General features: G+C 42.8%; 1 protein-coding gene across 11 annotated transcripts in view; it reads right to left on the bottom strand.

The window, feature by feature from the left end:
• The window catches only part of LOC140202656 (serine/threonine-protein kinase WNK1-like), a 160,689-nt gene that overhangs the window by 23,039 nt on the left and 118,294 nt on the right, over window positions 1-19,356 (bottom strand). For all 11 annotated transcript variants that reach the window (XM_072267777.1, XM_072267781.1, XM_072267780.1 and 8 more), the window contains 3 exons: window positions 17,258-17,350; window positions 1,762-1,834; window positions 661-797 (listed from right to left, as the gene is read on the bottom strand). In XM_072267777.1, coding sequence (XP_072123878.1) covers window positions 661-797; window positions 1,762-1,834; window positions 17,258-17,350 — 303 coding nt within the window. The remainder of the gene's footprint in view (window positions 1-660; window positions 798-1,761; window positions 1,835-17,257; window positions 17,351-19,356) is intronic.

A 19,356-nucleotide genomic window follows, 5' to 3' on the forward strand; every position in this document is an offset into this window, starting at 1 on the left:
AAGAGAAATTCATGGTGGTTTTCCAAATTAGTACACTCATGAACCAAGGCTGTGGGCTATATTAGATGTACTGTTTTATAAAAATAGAAAGAATTAGTTAATAATCTTGTAATCAAAGACCTTTACAGAAGAGTGAGAATTTTGTACAAAAAGTGGAAGTCAAAGTCAGTCATCGAAATACATGGCATGGAAACAGACACTTTGGCCCAGCGAGTCCACACCAACAGCAAACAATCAAGTAACACATTCTGCATTCGCACCAAATCCTACTAGATTCTACCATTCATCTACATATCAGGGGCAATATACAATAGCCAATTAGCCTAGCACCCCACGTTTTAGAAAAAAATTGGAGCACCTGGAGGAAACCGATGCAGTCATAGAAAGCACACAAGGTCAGGAATGAGCCCAAATGTAGACAGTATAATGAAAGGATTTTAAAAAAAATCAACAAGTGCTTAAGCCAGGTACTCCATTTTACTTCCATAGTTTTAAATAAATTATTCCTTGAAAGGAAATAAAAATCACAATAATATTTATAGAGTCTTTAACTGTAGCAATTCAATATTATTTGACAATTATCTCCTAAATAACAAGTTGTGAGGAGATTAGAGGGAAGGAAATACTTACAATTTTTTGGTTACAGTACTGAGATCTTACCTGAAATCGACCCATTTTCACAACACCAGCTCCAATACCAATAGCTGCAACTGTGTTTGTTATCATGACATTTTCCTCACGAGAGTCGGATTTGCATTCTGAGATAGCAACATTATCATCGAGCTGTGGGACAAGACCTGGTAAGAAAGGAACTTAATTAAAATTGAAATCAGTTATAAAGTAAATTACATTCAAGAAAACAAGATTCAGAACTTTTAGCCAACTAGATTTATGTAGAACGGTACAGCACAGGAACAAGCTATTTAGTCCATGATGCCTGTGCTGAATGTGATGCTAAGTCAAATTAATTCCTTCAGCGTGCACATGACTCACATCCCTCTATATTCATGTGCCCCTCTAAGCACCCTTAAAATGCTACTATCATATCTGCTCCCACAACCACCCTGGGAACACATTTGAGGTATCTGCCACACTTTGAGGAAAAAACTTTTACCATACGTCTCCTTTAAAATTTCCCACCATTTAAAATGATGTCATCTCGTATTTGGTATTTCTACCCTAGAGAAGAGATTTTTGGCCATCCACCCTATTCTGTTACTGATGAAGGCCAGCAAGCTCTGCAGTTTTGTTATCACACTAGCTACTTGAGTTGCAATTTTCAGGGAGCTATGGATTTGGAACTCCAAATCCCTCTGCACATCAATACTGGTATGGTTCCTGCCATTAACTATATATTTTCCCCTTACATTTAAAAAACAGTTGCTCACCATGAGTTTTCACAACTTTGACAGTTTGTGTCAATAGAGAAATTAAATGGAAGACATCCTCTTACTAATATCAGATTATATCTGTGGTTTTTAAATTGATATATATTTGATTATTCCATTTAGGACTCTGTCATGCCTCCTACCACACACACAAATCCGTATCAGAATTATGTTTCATTAGTACATGCTCATCCAACCTTCTTTTCATGATGCAAAGGACCAGCACCTATATATTTTAAATACAGAGTAGCAGATATGCCTTTTCAGCCTCCACAAATCAACATTTTTTGCTGAATAATGAAGCTTCAGGCAAATGGCAGTATTCTCACACCCCCCTCCCCAAGAGAAGCCACAGGACAAAATTAAGTTTTACCTTCTGCAGTCGAGCTGGTTGGCATAAAACTATGAACAGAAGACACCACTGAGCCATTCACAGGAGCCACGCTCTGATTATAGAAGAAAAGGCTAGTTAAATGAAAATCCAAGCTTAAAAACGTGCTTATATTATCAATTTATAAATCTGCATAAATTTAGATCTTTAGAAATTTACAACATGGTAACAGGCCCCTCTGGCCCAATGAGCTTGCACCACCCAATTACACCCCATGACCAATTAACCAACTAACCAAACATTTTTGGAAGGGGGGAGAAAACCAGAGCACCTGGAGGAAACACATGTGGTCACAAGGAGAACATACAAACTCCTTGCAGAATTGAACCAGAACTGTTGGCACTGTAATAGCATTATGCTGACCACTACACTACCATGCCACTCTCATACCATGGCAAGGTTATAAATTACCATAGCATTTGCAATAATTTGCAGAGGATATAATTTTATGGTGTTTTGCAGATGTGTTACTAACAAACTTTAATACAGGACAACACATGTGGGGGACATGTTTATAATATACAAGATTTCTTCATTGGGTATAGCTCCATCATTGCTTTAACATGCGTGTAAATAAGCTTCTGTTTTACTCCATGGAGCCAATGGAGCTCAGGGTGGATGTCAGTCATGGCTGTGTACACAGACTGATCAAGAATGTGCATTTCAGAGCAACACACACAAAATGCTGGAGGAACTCAGCAGGCCAGGAAACATCAAGGGGAAAAAAAAATACATTCGACGTTTCGGGCCGAAACCCTTCAGCAGGACTTAAGAAAAAAAGCTGAGGAGCAGATTTAAAAGATGGGGGTAGGGAAGAGAGAAACACCAGGTGAAACTTGGGGGGGGGGGGATGAAGTTGATTGGTGAAAGAGGCAGAAGGCCATGGAAGAAAGAAAAAAGGGGAAGGAGCATGGGGGGGATGGGCAGGCAAGGAGGTAACATGAGAGGGGGAGAAGGGGGTGGGAAATGGTGAAAGGAAGTAGGGGAGGGGAGGCATTACTACAAGTTTGAGAAATCGATGATCATGCCATCAGGTTGGAGGCTACCCAAACGGAGTATAAGGTGTTGTTCCTCCAAACTAAGTGTGACCTTATCCCATCAGTGGTGGAGGCCATGGATAGACATATTGGAATGGGAATGGCAAGTGGAATTAAAATGGGTGACCACTGGGAGACCCTGCTTGTTCTGGTAGACAGGGCATGGCTGCTCGGTGAAGCAGTCTCCCAATCTACATCGGGTCTCGGCGATATACAAGAGGCCACACAGGAAGCACCAAACACAGTAAGTGACCTCAACAGACTCACAGGTGAAGTGTTGCCTCACCTGGAAGGACTGTTAGGGGCCCTTAATGGTAGTGAGGGAGGAGATGTAGGGGCAGGTAAAACCAGTGAGGGTGATAAGAAAATTTTTACAAAACAAACTAATTGAATTGGTAAAATGACAGCAATGCTACAATATAACATGAAGATCAAGATTTTAGCAGAGACCAGGAATATGCAAGACATTTCATCCAGCCATCTTTCTCTTTCCATGTGCGTATTCCCCTGACTTGGTGCGTTGCCAAACATAGTAACATTAAAAAGACAAGAAGACACAAAGCTAAATTTACAGTCTATGTAATAGTAATGCAGCAAATATGCAGGACACAACACAACAATATAACCTATATCATACAAACCAGTTGTACATAAATAAATTCTTAATAGTTTTAACTCAATTGAAATAGCATCAAAACCATTTTGGCTTCCCCTTTGTTTTAAACGCACAAAAAATAACGAGAGTTCGACCAAGTGTCATTTGTTTAGATGCTAACTGAAGGCAACTTACTATAACCAACTTTACTGAAGAAAATAAAAAGAAATGAAGTTTCAATTTCTGAACGCAAACAATCCCTTCCTACCTATGTTCGTGCCTCGACACTGTTTTATCCTCCCCTTGTTCAATCCCTTCCTACCTATGTTCATGACACTTCTCACACTCTTAAACTTTTCGATGATTTTAAGTTCCCTGGCCCCCACCGCTTTATTTTCACCATGGATGTCCAGTCCCCATATACTTCCATCCCCTATCAGCAAGGTCTCAAAGCTCTCCGTTTTTTTTTGGATTCCAGACCTAATCAGTTCCCCTCTACCACCACTCTGCTCCATCTAGCAGAATTAGTCCTTACTCTTAATAATTTCTCCTTTGGCTCCTCCCACTTCCTCCAAACTAAAAGTGTAGCTATGGGCACCCGTATGGGTCCTAGCTATGCCTGTCTTTTTGTTGGCTTTGTGGAACAATCTACGTTCCGTGCCTGTTCTGGTATCTGTCCCCCACTTTTCCTTCGCTACATCGACGACTGCATTGGCACTGCTTCCTGCACGCATGCTGAGCTCGTTGACTTTATTAACTTTGCCTCCAACTTTCACTCTGCCCTCAAGTTTACCTGGTCCATTTCCGACACCTCCCTCCCCTTTCCAGATCTTTCTGTCTCTGTCTCTGTCTCTGGAGACAGATTATCCACTGATGGCTACTATAAGCCTACTGACTCTCACAGCTATCTGGACTATTCCTCTTCTCACCCTGTCATGGAACATAGAACAGTACAGCACAGTACAGGCCCTTCGGCCCACAATGTTGTGCCAACCCTCAAACCCTGCCTCCCCTTTCTAGATCCTTCGTCGGCCTGAAACGTCGGCTGCACCTCTTCCTAGAGATACTGCCTGGCCTGCTGCGTTCACCAGCAACTTTTATGTGTGTTGCTGACAACAACCCTGTTACTTTTTCACCTTTTCAAAATTTGCCTCCTGATCTGCTCCAATTAGTGGCAGACAGTAGTGATTTATCCCTTCCTGCTTCTGACTTCTGACACTGACTTGGTAGACAATTCCTCTGTGATGCCTTCCATTTCTGTGATACTTTTCCTGATTAGCAATATCACTCCGCACTTGTCCCTTTCGAAACATCTAAACACTGGAAATCAAGGAGCACTTCTTGGCTTTGTGACATCCAAGTCTCTAATGTTAGCTATGTTGATGATCCAGGTACTAACCCATGCTCTAAGTTCATCACTCTTGTTCCTGATGTTCATTAAAATAGACACATTTCTTAAGGACCTCATCCCTTTTCCTACCTGTGTTGTTGGTACAAATATGTACCATGACATTGGGCTGTTCACCTTCCCCCTAAAGAATGCCGTGTTCCTGATTTGAGATATCCCAGGCAACATACTATAGAACATAGAATAGTACAGCACATTACAGGCCCTTTGGCCCACAAAGTTGTGCCGACCCTCAAGCCCTGCCTCCCATATAACCCCCCACCTTAAATTCCTCCATATACCTGTCTAGTAGTCTTTTAAACTTCACGAGTGTATTTGTCCTCACCATCATCAAGTTCCCTCTCATTGGTGAATACCGAAGAGAAGTATTCATTGAGGACCTCGCTCACTTCCACAGCCTCCTGTCTCTTGCAAAAATGCCATCCCCTTCTCGCAATTCCTCCGTCTCCACCGCATCTGCTCTCAGGATGAGGCTTTTCGTTCCAGGACGAGGGAGATGTCCTCCTTTTTTCAAGAAAGGGGCTTCCCTTCCTCCACTATCAACTCTGCTGTCAAACGCATCTCCCCCATTTCACGTACATCTGCTCTCACTCCATCCTCCCGCCACCCCACTAGGAATAGGGTCCCCTGGTCCTCACCTACCAACCCCACCAGCCTCCGGGTCCAACATATTATTCTCCGTAACTTCCGCCACCTCCAACGGGATCACTAAGCACATCTTTTCCTCCCCCCCCCTCTGCTTTCCGCAGGGATCACTCCCTACGCGACTCCCTTGTCCATTCGTCCCCCCCATCCTTCCCCACTGATCTCCCTCCTGGCACTTATCCTTGTAAGCGGAACAAGTGCTACACATGTCCTTACACTTCCTCCCTTACCACCATTCAGGGCCCCAGACAGTCCTTCCAGGTGAGGCGACACTTCACCTGTGAGTCAGCTGGGGTGATATACTGCATCCGGTGCTCCCGATGTGGCCTTCTATATATTGGCGAGACCCGACGCAGACTGGGAGACCGCTTTGCTGAACATCTACGCTCTGTCCGCCAGAGAAAGCAGGATCTCCCAGTGGTCACACATTTTAATTCCACATCCCATTCCCATTCTGACATGTCTATCCACGGCCTCCTCTACTGTAAAGATGAAGCCACACTCAGGCTGGAGGAACACCACCTTATATTCCGTCTGGGTAGCCTCCAACCTGATGGCATGAACATCGACTTCTCTAACTTCCGCTAATGCCCCACCTCCCCCTCGTACTCCATCCGTTATTTATTTTTATACACACATTCTTTCTCTCACTCTCCTTTTTCTCCCTCTGTCCCTCTGACTATACCCCTTGCCTATCCTCTGGGATTCCCCCCCCCCCCCATCTTTCTCCCCGGACCTCCTGTCCCATGATCCTCTCATATCCCCTTTGCCAATCACCTGTCCAGCTCTTGGCTCCATCCCTCCCCCTCCTGCCTTCTCCTATCATTTTGGATCTCCCCCTCCTCCTTCCACTTTCAAATTTCTTACTAACTCTTCCTTCAGTTAGTCCTGACGAAGGGTCTCGGCCTGAAACGTCGACTGTACCTCTTCCTAGAGATGCTGCCTGGCCTGCTGCGTTCACCAGCAACTTTAATGTGTGTTGCTTCAATTTCTGAAAATTGTATTTGACACTCTTTATGATGTAAACAGTATCAAATACCTTTTTGTGGGGACAACTGCTTGCAGATTTCAAAAACTAACGGGGCAAAGTCGAGATTTTACAGAACTTGAGTTCGTTCAGGTTATTAGGCATATGGCAAGGGCCAATAATAAAAAAAAGTTTGTATGATCATTATGGGAGTGGCCACTGTTAGAGTGGAGAACTGACACTTTGGCAAGAAGAGGTGGAGGCTACGATTAAGTTTTTGTCAAATTTCCCTTTTTTTAAATAGTACCTAGAGAAGTGAGAATGGATTCCAGGTCAGTGATGTGATCCTCATGCAAGATATTGGATATCCGTGAAACCCCATTCTCCGATTCACCTGCGAGAAATGCATCCAGTCTGCAGCTCCTTGCAGGCTGCTTGGAAACTGAAGCTGAAGCTAGATCACCTTCAGCTCATTAAGGAGAATGAAGAGGTGACAGATAAGAGCTACAAGGAGGTAGTCACACCTAAGCTGGCAAATAGCTGGGTGACTGTCAGGAAAGGGATAGGGAATAGAGAGATAATACAGAGTACCCCTGTGTCAGTTACCCTCAATAACAAATGTACCACTTTGATCTACTACTGCGGAAAGGAAGGCTGACCTAATAGGGGAAGGCCATAGTAACCAGGTCTCTGACACTGGGTCTCTGAGCCCGGCTCCAGAAGAAAAAAAAAAGAGTGGCATCACCTGGAAGAGATGGAGTATACCCCAGGGCTCTGAATGAGGTGGCTGAAGAGATTGTGGGGGCATTAGTAATGATCTTTCAAGAATCACTAGATTTGGGAATGGTTCCAGAAGACTGGAAAATTGCAAGTGTCACTTCATTCTTCAAGAAGGGAGGAAGACCAGAAGAATGCAAATTATAGGCCAGTTAGTCTGACCTCAGTGATTGAGATGATGTTGAAGTCATTTGTTAAAGATGGGGTTTCAGGGTACTTGAAGACATGATAAAATAGACCATAGTCAGCATTGTTTCCTCAAGGGAAAATCCTGCGGGACAAATCTTTTGGAATTCTTTGAAGAAATAACAAGCAGGATAGACAAAGGAGAATTGATGTTGTGCAGGACTTTCAGAAGACCTTTGACAAGGTGCCACACAAGGCTGCTTAACCAGCTACAAGCCTATGGTATTACAGGAAAGATTCTAACATGGTTGAAGCAGTAGCTGATTGGCAGGAGGCAAAGTGTGGAAATAAAGGCAGCCTTTTCTGTTTGGCTGCCGGTGACTATTGTGTTCCACAGGGGTTTATATTGGGACTGATTGTTTACGTTATAGGTCAATAATTTGGGTGATATAATTGATGCTTTTGTTGCAAAGTTTTCAGACAATATGAAGATAGGTGGAGGGGTAGGTTGTTTTGAGGAAGTAGAGAAGCTACAGAAGGACTTAAGACAGGTTAAGAGAACAGGCTAATAAGTGGCAATTGGAATACAATGTCAGGAAGTGTATGGTCAGGTACTTTGGTAGAATAAGTAAAAGGGTTGACTGTATTCTAAATGGAGAAAATACAAAAACCTAAGGCACAAAGGGACTAGGTTTCAAAGGTACATTTAATGTCAGAGAAATGTATACAATGTACATCCTGAAATGGTTTCTTTGCAACCATCCACGAAAACAGAGGGGTGCCCTCAAAGAATGAATGACAGTTAAACGTTAGAACCCCAAACATTTAAACACCCCGAACACTAGGGTGTCCTTGTGCAGGATTCCCGAAAGGTTAATTTGCAGGTTGAGTCTGTGGTGAGAAGGCAAATGCAATGTTAGCATTCATTTCAAGAGGACTAGAACATGAAAGCAAGGATGCAATGTTGAGACTTAATAAAGCACTGGTGAGGTCTCTCTTGGAGTATTGTGTGCAGTTTTGGGCCTCTTATCTTAGAAAGGATATGCTGAAACTGGAGAGGGTTCAAAGGAGGTTCACAAAAATAATTCCAGGATTGAATGGCTTATCATATGAAGACTGTTTGATAGCTCTAAACCTGTAGTGAATACTAAAATTCAGAAGACTGAGAGGCGGCCTAATCGAAACCTATTGAATGGTGAAAAGCCTTGATACAGTGGATGTGGAGAGGATGTTGGTGCGAGAGTCCAAGACACAGCCTCAGAATAAAGAGGCATCCTTTTAGAATGGAGATGAGGAGGAATTTCTTTAGCCAGAGAGTGGTGAATCTGTGGAATTCTTTGCCACAGACAGCTGTGGAGGCCAAGTCTTTATGTATACTTAAGCCAGAGGATGATAGATTCTCAATTTATTAGGGCATGAAGGGATACGCAGGGGAGGGTACAGGGAAAGGAAGGCAGGAGATGGAGGGTGAGAGAAAAATATATCAGCCATGATGAAATGATGGAGCAGACTTAATGGATCAAATTGCCTAATTCTGTTCCTCGATCTTATGGAAGAACAGGAGAGCAGTGATGATAGGGGTCAATTGTTATGGGAAACAGAAGGGATATTTTGTGGTGTGAAAGAGACACCCAGAAAGGTTTGCTAGCATGGTTCGGGAGGGTTTAAACTAATTTGCAAGGGGGATGGGACCCAGAGCGATAGAGCAGTGAAAGGAGTGCATGGAGTAAAGCCAGATCTAACATATAGAGAGGCTTTGAGGAAAGAGAAGCAGAATAAACGGTGTAAAGGTAGTCAGGGAGAAGGGCTGAAGTGTGTGTACCTCAATGCAAGAAGCATCAGGAACAAAGGTAATGAACTGAGAGCTTGGATACATACACGGAATTATGATGTAGTAGCCATTACAGAGACTTGGCTAGGGCAGGCATGGATTCTCAATATTCTTGGATTTCAGTGCTTTAAAAGGGATAGAGAGGGGGGAAAAAGGGGGAGGAGAGATGGCATTACTGGTCAGGGATACTATTACAGCTACAGAAAGAGTGGGTAATGTACCGGGATCCTCTTTTGAGTCAGTATGGGTAGAAGTCAGAAACAGGAGGGGAGCAGCTACTCTATTGGGGGTATTCTATAGGCCCCCTGGTAGCAGCAGAGATACAGAGGAGCAAATTGGGAGGCAGATTTTGGAAAGATGCAAAAATAAGAGGGTTGTTATCATGGGTGACTTTAACTTCCCTAATATTGATTGGCACCTGATTAGTTCCAAGTGTTTAGATGGGGCAGAGTTTGTTAAGTGTGTCCAGGATGGATTCCTGTCACAGTATGTGGACAGGGCGACTAGGGGGAATGCCATACTAGATCTAGTACTAGGTAATGAACCGGATCAGGTCACAGATCTCTCAGTGGGTGAGCATCTGGGGGACAGTGACTATCACTCCCTGGCCTTTAGCATTATCATGGAAAAGGATAGAATCAGACAGGACAGGAAAATTTTTAATTGGGAAAGGGCAAATTATGAGGCTATAAGGCTAGAACTTGCGGGTGTGAATTGGGATGATGTTTTTGCAGGGAAATGTACTATGGAAATGTGGTCGATGTTTAGAGATCTCTTGCAGGATGTTAGGGATAAATTTGTCCCAGTGAGGAAGATAAAGAATGGTTGGTTGGGTGAAGGAACCATGGGTGACAAGTGAGGTGGAAAATCTAGTCAGGTGGAAGGAGGCAGCATACATGAGGTTTAAGAAGCAAGGATCAGATGGGTCTATTGAGGATTACAGGGAAGCAAGAAAGGAGCTTAAGAAGAGGCTGAGAAGAGCAAGAAGGGGGCATGAGAAGGCCTTGGCGAGTAGGGTAAAGGAAAACCCCAAGGCATTCTTCAATTATGTGAAGAACAAAAGGATGACAGGAGTGAAGGTAGGACCGATTAGAGATAAAGGTGGGAAGATGTGCCTGGAGGCTGTGGAAGTGAGCAAGGTCCTCAACGAATACTTCTCTTCGGTATTCACCAATGAGAGGGAACTTGATGATGGTGAGGACAATGAGTGAGGTTGATGTTCTGGAGCTTGTTGATATTAAGGGAGAGGAGGTGTTGGAGTTGTTAAAATACATTAGGATGGATAAGTCCCCGGGGCCTGACGAAATATTCCCCAGGCTGCTCATGAGGCGAGGGAAGAGATTGCTGAGCCTCTGGCTAGGATCTTTAAGTCCTCGTTGTCCACGGGAATGGTACCGGAGGATTGGAGGGAGGCGAATGTTGTTCCCTTGTTCAAAAAAGGTAGTAGGGATAGTCGGGATAGTCCGGGTAATTATAGACCAGTGAGCCTTACGTCTGTGGTGGGAAAGCTGTTGGAAAAGATTTTTAGAGATAGGATCTATGAGCATTTAGAGAATCATGGTCTGATCAGAGACAGTCAGAATGGCTTTGTGAAGGGCAGATCGTGTCTAACAAGCCTGATAAGAGTTCTTTGAGGAGGTGACCAGGCATATAGATGAGGGTAGTGCAATCGATGTGATCAATATGGATTTTAGTAAGGCATTTGACAAGGTTCCACACAGTAGGCTTATTCAGAAAGTCAGAAGGCATGGGATCCAGGGAAGTTTGGCCAGGTGGATTCAGAATTGGCTTGCCTGCAGAAGGCAGAGGGTGGTGGTGGAGGGAGTACATTCAGATTGGAGGATTGTGACTAGTGGTGTCCCACAAGGATCTGTTCTGGGACCTCTACTTTTCGTGATTTTTATTAGCGACCTGGATGTGGGGGTAGAAGGATGGGTTGGCAAGTTTGCAGACAACACAGAGGTTGGTGGTGTTGTAGGTAGTGTAGAGGATTGTCGAAGATTGCAGAGAGACATTGATAGGATGCAGAAGTGGGCTGAGAAGTGGCAGATGGAGTTCAACCCGGAGAAGTGTGAGGTGGTACACTTTGGAAAGACAAACTCCAAAGCAGAGCACAAAGTAAATGGCAGGATACTTGGTAGTGTGGAGGAGCAGAGGATGTGGGGGTACATGTCCACAGATCCCTGAAAGTTGCCTCACACGTAGATAGGGTAGTTAAGAAAGCTTATGGGGTGTTAGCTTTCATAAGTCGAGGGATAGAGTTAAAGAGCCGCAAGGTAATGATGCAGCTCTATAAAACTCTGGTTAGGCCACACTTGGAGTACTGTGTCCAGTTCTGGTTGCCTCACTATAGGAAGGATGTGGAAGCATTGGAAAGGGTACAGAGATTTACCAGGATGCTGCCTGGTTTAGAGAGTATGCATTATGATCAGAGATTAAGGGAGCTAGGGCTTTACTCTTTGGAGAGGAGGAGGATGACAGGAGACATGATAGAGGTGTACAAGATAATAAGAGGAATAGATAGAGTGGATAGCCAGTGCCTCTTCCCCAGGGCACCACTGCTCAATACAAGACGACATGGCTTTAAGGTAAGGGGTGGCAAGTTCAAGGGGGATATTAGAGGAAGGTTTTTTTACTCAGAGAGTGGTTGGTGCGTGGAATGCACTGCCTGAGTCAGTGGTGGAGGTAGATACACTCGTGAAGTTTAAGAGACTACTAGACAGGTATATGGAGGAATTTAAGGTGGGGGGTTATATGGGAGGCAGGGCTTGAGGGTCGGCACAACTTTGTGGGCCAAAGGGCCTGTAACGTGCTGTACTATTCTATGTTCTATAGTATGTTGCCTGGGATGTCTCAAATCAGGAACACGGCATTCTTTAGGGGGAAGGTGAACAGCCCAATGTCATGGTACATATTTGTACCAACAACACAGGTAGGAAAAGGGATGAGGTCCTTAAGAAATGTGTCTATTTTACTGAACATCAGGAACAAGGGTGATGAACTTAGAACATGGGTTAGTACCTGGATCGTCAACATAGCTAACATTAGAGACTTGGACGTCACAAAGCCAAGTGCTCCTTGATTTCCAGTGTTTAGATGTTTCGAAAGGGACAAGTGCGGAGTGATATTGCTAATCAGAAAAGGTATCACAGAAATAGAAGACATCACAGAGGAATTGTCTACCAAGTCAGTGTCAGAAGTCAGAAGCAGGAAGGGATAAATCACTACTGTCTGTATTATATAGACCATGCCCACTAATTGGAGCAGATCAGGAGGCAGATTTTGAAAAGGTGAAAAAGTAACAGGGTTGTTGTCAGCAACACACATGAAAGTTGCTGGTGAACGCAGCAGGCCAGGCAGCATCTCTAGGAAGAGGTGCAGTCGACGTTTCAGGCCGACGAAGGGTCTCGAAACGTCGACTGCACCTCTTCCTAGAGATGCTGCCTGGCCTGCTGCGTTCACCAGCAACTTTTATGTGTGTTGCTTGAATTTCCAGCATCTGCAGAATTCCTGTTGTTAGGGTTGTTGTCAGAGTGACTTCAATTTCTCCAATATTGAATGGCACCTTCTTAGTGCAGAAAACTTATATGACACAGAATTTGTTAGGTGTTTCCAGGAAGGATTTCTGACACAATATGTCGACAGGCCGACTAGAGGAGAAGCCATACTGGATCTGGTACAAGACAAAGAACTTGATCAAGTGACTGATTTCATTGGTGTTGAGCATTTCCAAGATAATGACCACAATCCCTGACTTTTACCATCGTGTTGGGCAAGGATAAGAACAGGAGATATGGGAGGGTGAATTATAGTGTCATCAGGCTGGAACTTGGGAGCGTAAATTGGGAACAGTTATTGTATACTTAGGGACATGCACAATAAAAAATGTGGACATTGTTTAAGGAACACACATGAGGTTCTAGATAGATTTGTCCCACTGAGGCAAGGACAGAATGTCAGGCTGAAAGAATCATAGTTGACAAGACATGGGAACCATCCGGTCAGGAGGAATAAAGAAGCATACTTAAGATTTAGGAAACAAAGGACCAGACAGGGCTCTAGAGTTACAAGGTAGCCAGAGAACAGCTTAACAATGGACTTAGGAGAGCTAGAAGGGGTATGAGAAGGCCTTGGCAAGTAGAATAAAGAAAAACCCCAAGGTGGTCTACATGTTCATGAATAAAAGGAGAATGGCTGGAGTGAGGGAAGGACCAACCAGGGGTAGAAGGGAAAGTATTTGTCTGGAATCAGAGGAGGTAGGGAAGGTCCTTAATAAGCACTTTGTTTCCGTATTCCCCAAAGAGAGACACCCTGATAAATGTGAGGACTGTGTAGAACAGGGTGATTGTATCGTATATACTGGAATATGTCAACATTAAGAAAGAGGATGTGCTGGAACTTTTGAAAAACATTAGAACAGTTAAGTCTCAGGGCCCTAACGGGATACACCCCAGTATATAAAGATATTGTATATTATACATGAATATATTGTTGTGATACGCTACAGGAAGCAAGGGAAGAGATTACTACGACTTTGGCAATGATGCTTGCATCCTCACTGGCCATAGAAATAGTACCAGAAGATTGGAGGCTGGTAAATATAATACATTTATTCAAGAAAGGTTCGCCAGCTGGTGGCGTAGGGGCATCAGTGCCGGACTTCGGAGCGAGGCCTCCCGAGTTCAAATCCAGCCAGCTCCCTTGCAGGCTTTCCATCCATGCTGGGTTGAGCTTCGAGCTAGCAACTCAGCCTCGTATAAGAAAGCCTACTAAAAAAAACGCCATCACGACGGCATCCCGATGACTCCACTTGGAGTTAAGGGCTTTCTTCTTCTTTATTCAAAAAAGGTAGCAGGGATCATCCTGGGAATTATAGACCAGTTACATCAGTGGTGGGAAAACTGCTGCTGAGGATTCTTAGAGACAACATTTACTAGTATGTGGAGAAGCATAGTCTATTAGGGATCGTTAACATGACTTTGTGAGGCACAGGCCATGCCTCAGGAGCCTGACTGAATTCTCTGAGAAAGTGACAAAACAAATTGCTGAGGGTAAAGTAGTGAATGTGGTGTATATGGACTTTTAGAAACATAGAAAAACCTACAGCACAATACAGGCCCTTCAGCCCACAAAGCTGTGCTGAACACGTCCTTACCTTAGAAATTTCCTAGGGCTACCCATAGTCCTCTATTTTTCTAAGCTCCATGTACCTATATAGGAATCTTTTAAAAGACCCTATCGTATCTGCCTCCACCACTGTCGTTGGCAGCCCATTCCATGCACTCACCACATAAAAAATCTAGCCCTAACATCTCCTCTGTACCTACTTCCAAGCACCTTAAAACTGTGCCTTCTCGTGCTAGCCATTTCAGCCCAGGGAAAAAGCCTCTGACTACCCACATGATCAATACCTTGTACACCTCTATCAAGTCACCTCTCATCCTCCGGTGCTCCAAGGAGAAAAGGCCGAGTTCACTCAACCTATTCTCATAAGGCACGTTCCCCAATCCAGGCAACATCCCTGTAAATCTCCTCTGCACCCTTTCTATGGTTTCTACATCCTTCCTGTAGTGAGGTGACTAGAACTGAGCACAGTACTCCAAGTGGGGTCTGACTAGGGTCCTACATAGCTGCAACATTACCTCTCCGCTCTTAAACTCAATCGCACAATTGATGAAGGCCAATGTTCTATATACCTTCTTAACCACAGAGTCAACCTACGCAGCACCTTTGAGTGTCCTATGGACTCGGACCCCAAGATCCCTCCACACTGCCGAGAGTCTTAACATTAATACTATATTCTTTCATCATATTTGACCTACCAAAATGAACCACCTCACACTTATCTGGGTTGAACTCCATCTGCCACTTCTTAGCCCAGTTTTGCATCCTATCAATGTCCCACTGTAACCTCTCACAGCCCTCCACACTATCCACAACACTCCCAACCTTTGTGTCATCAGCAAATTTACTAACACAACCTTCCACTTCTTCATCCAGGTCATTTATAAAAATGATGAAGAGTAGGGGACCCAGAAGAGATCCCTGAGGCACACCACTGGTCACCAACCTCCATGCAGAATATGACCCGTCTACTACCACTCTTTGCCTTCTGTGGGCAAGTCAGTTCTGGATCCACAAAGCAATGTCCCTTTGGATCCCATGCCTCCTTACTTTCTCAATAAGCCTTGCATGGAGTACCTTATCAAATGCTTTGCTGAAATCCATATACACTACATCTACTTCTCTACCTTCATCAATGTGTTTAGTCACATCATCAAAAAATTCAATCAGGCATTTTTAGAAAGGCATTTAACAAGGCTCCCCACGGTAGTCACATTCAGAAACTGAGGTGGTACTGGATCCAGGGGAATTTGGCTGTGTGAATTCAGAATTGGTTTTTAAGGAAGAAGGTAGTAGTAGGTGGAACTTATTCCGACTGAAGGCTGGTGATCAGTGGTGCTCCACAGGGATCTGTTCTGGGTCCCTTGCTCTTTGGGTTTTTTTTTTTATAAATGACTTGGATGAGGAAGTGAATGGGTGGGTTAGAGTGTTTAAAGATGATACAAAGGTCAGTGGTGAATAGTGTGGAAGGTTCTCAATAGGTTACAAAGGGATATTGATAGGATGCAAAGCTGGGCTGAGAAGAGGCAGATGAAGTTCAATTCAGAAAAGTGTGAAGTGATACTCTTTGCAAGGTCAAATTTGAAGGCAGAATATAGGATTAATGGCCAGATTCTTAGCAGTGTAGAGGAACCTTGGGGTCCATGTCCATACATCCGTCAAAGTTGCTACACAAGTTGATAAGGTTGTTAAGAAGGCATATGGTGTGTTATCCTTCACTAGTCAGGGAATTGAGTTCATGAGCCAGGAGTTAATGCTGCAGCTCCATAAAACTCTGGTTCGACCACACTTGGATATTGTGTTCAGTTCTGGTCCCCTCAATATAGAAAGGAGATGGAAACTTTCGAGAGGGTGCAGAGGAGATTTACCAGGATGCTGCCTGGATTGGAGATAATGTCTTTTGAGGATAGGTTGAGTGGGCTAGGGCTTTTCACTTTGGAGAGAGGTGACTTGATGGAGGTGAACAAGATGATAAAAGGTATAGTTCAAGTGGACAGCCAGACGCTTCTTCCACTCAGGATGGAAATGGCTATTATGGCATAATTTAAAAGGTGATTAGAGCAAAGTATATGGGGGATATCAGAGGAATTTTTTTAATATACATAATTGGTGGTACGTCTGCAGAATGTGCTGCCAGGGTTACTGGTAAGAGGCAGGTACATTAGGGACATTTAAGAGACTCATAGATAGGATGAAAGAAAAATGGAGGGTGATGTGGAGAGAAGGATTCAACTGATTTTAAAGTAGGTTAAAAAGGTCAACACAACAATATGACCTGAAGGACCTGTACTGTGCTGTACTGTTCTATTTTCTATGTAACACAGAATAATGGGCCTGGGTTTAGTGTACTATGCTTTAAGCGCCTTTTCCAATGTTAAAAACATGCTGTAAATCTGAGTCAAATCTGCAAATTAATCAAACTCTAATGCAGATACAAACAAAACAGAAAGTACTGAAAATATTTCTCAACCTGAAATGCTTTTGGACCCAATAACTTGTCCAAAGACAGGAGTTATTTTCATAGAAACCATTTGCCTTTGGTCCATTGCAGGCTAAACCTGTTGCAAATCAGAAAGTATTTTTGCTGCTATGCAACTGCAGATTTTCAAACATATGATCTGACAGCTCAAAAGACCGGTATAAATTTAGCCAAGCTGCTCTGATGACAAAAAAAAAATTCTGCAACATATACTCAGTGGACCTAATATGAACGTTTCTGAACAACGTTTTGCAAACGACAATGCTTTAAAACCCAAAAAGCTGTTAAACATATCTGATATAGCTCGATTACATATGCTTAAATGCAATTCACAATCAGAATCAGGTTTAATACTACCAGCTTATGTTGTGAAATTCTTATTTTATTGCTCCAAATTTGTCAACATGATTACACTGCCTCTAACAAAATTAGCAATTTAAACTACACCTCCAAGTTTGAAAAGTTGCTTATTAATATCTTGGCACTCACCTGCACTGATGTAAAAGCAGGCACGTTTTGTACAGTCTCTGGGCTCAGCGCTCGTCTTAACTGGGCATCCAACGTGTCCAAAGGTTGTTGTGACTGAAGAACATCAAGTTTTAAATCATCTATAAATAGTGCTTAACCTCCCAAAACACAAGCAGATTCATAATATTATTTCAGATTTAGTTTCACTACAGCTACAAATAAAAACTTCCTGAAAAGTTTCAACAAATCATTTTGCAGAGCAAATAAATAAGCCTCTCAAATAATGCAGTTCAAAGAATTAAAATACAAACTGTTACCAATATTACTTCTTTCTTAAAATATATGATTGAAACTCAAGCTAACAGGGTTGTAAACTACTGAAATGTCAGAAGTTGAGGCAGTAGGAGTGCTAAAGCAAAACTCAAGAGTAGCTAACACACTGGATCACACACCTCCCAAAAGATAGTCAAAGGTAGTTTGAAAGCATCAAAAATGTTTCTCAACTACTAGCTCATCTGCTCTCTTGGGCACAATTATGTTGTAGATATAGAGAAATTAAACACACCTACAAGAACACACAATTTCCAAAACCTATTTATATTATTCAAATTTCTGAACTTCAATATATACCACTAATCCAGATATATCAGACCATGCTTTTAACTGTCAATTTTTACTTTAGGAATTAGTCCCAGGAAAAAGAACTAGGAAGTGAGAGACCAGAAGTTTGGCTGACAACCTATTTTTAAAAAGGCAAAAACATTCTATAATAAAAATTGCAGAATCTAAATCAGTGTTTCCAGAGCAAAAATTAATTCATTTCCAATTTCTTGCAAAACACTATGTTGAGGGCTTCCAGGAAATGGGACCACACTAACTGAAGGATCGCCAAACTGAGATTACAGATGACAAAAGCGCACCAAAAGACTGGAATCAAATTCAGTGGTGCTGGAAAATTTGTGAACCCTGTAGAATATTCTGTACTTCTACACAAAAATATGACCTAAAATGTGATCAGATCTTCATGCAAGTCCTAAGACTAGATAAACAGAACCCAATTAAATAAATGAAACAAAAAAACATTATATTAGTTCATTTAATTGAGAAAAATGATCCAATATTACATGTATTTCTTGGAAAAAGTATGTGAACCTCTGGGGCAATGCCTTCTAGAAAAGTTATATGGTGTCATGTGTTCCAAATCAATAAGATGAGATTAAAGGTGTGGGAAGTAGAGGTGCCCTGCCCTATAAAAAGACACATAAAGTCAGGTTACTGACAGAGCCTGTTCTTCTCAAGAAAGATCTGTTTACGTGCACCATGCCTCGATCAAAAACAACTTTCAGAGAACCTTAGAAGAATTGTAGAGCTGTATTAAGCTGGGAAAGGCTACAAAAACATTTCTAAAGACCTGAGCGTTCATCAGTTCACAGCAAGAAAAATTGTCCACAAATGGAGGACATTCAGTACTGTGGCTACTCTCACTAGGAGTGGGCATCCTGCAAAAATCACACCAACAGCACATGTGCAATGCTGAAGGAGGTGAAAAAGAACCCAAGGGCAATATCAAAAGACCTGTAAAAATATCCAGAACTTGCTGAATTATCTGTTCATCTGTCCAATATAAGAAAACACTAAACAAGAATGGTGTTCATGGAAGGACACTACAAAGGAAACAACTGCTCTCCAAAAAAAAAACATTGCTGCATGTCGCAAGTTTGCAAAAGACCACCTGGATGTTCTACAACACTTCTGGGACAATGTTCTATGGACAGATGAGATAAAAGTTAAACCTTTTGGCAGAAATGCACATTGCTATGTTTGGAGGGAAAAGGGCACTGCACACCAACACCAAAACCTCACCCCAACTGTGAAGCATGATGCAAAGAGCATCATGGTTTGGGACTGCTTTTCTGCCTCAGTGCCTGGACAGACAGCTTACAATCATTGAGGGAACAATGAATTCAAAATTGTATCAAGACATTTTATAGGAGAATGTCAGGATCACAGTCCTCACCTGAAGCTTAATAGAAGTTGGATAATGCAGCAAGACAATGATCCAAAAGACAAGAGTAAATCAACAAAAGAATGGTTTAAAAAGAATATACATGTTTTGGAAT

The sequence above is a fragment of the Mobula birostris genome, chromosome 9 (genome assembly GCF_030028105.1).
Source record: "Mobula birostris isolate sMobBir1 chromosome 9, sMobBir1.hap1, whole genome shotgun sequence".
In the NCBI taxonomy this organism is placed as follows: Eukaryota; Metazoa; Chordata; class Chondrichthyes; order Myliobatiformes; family Myliobatidae; genus Mobula; species Mobula birostris.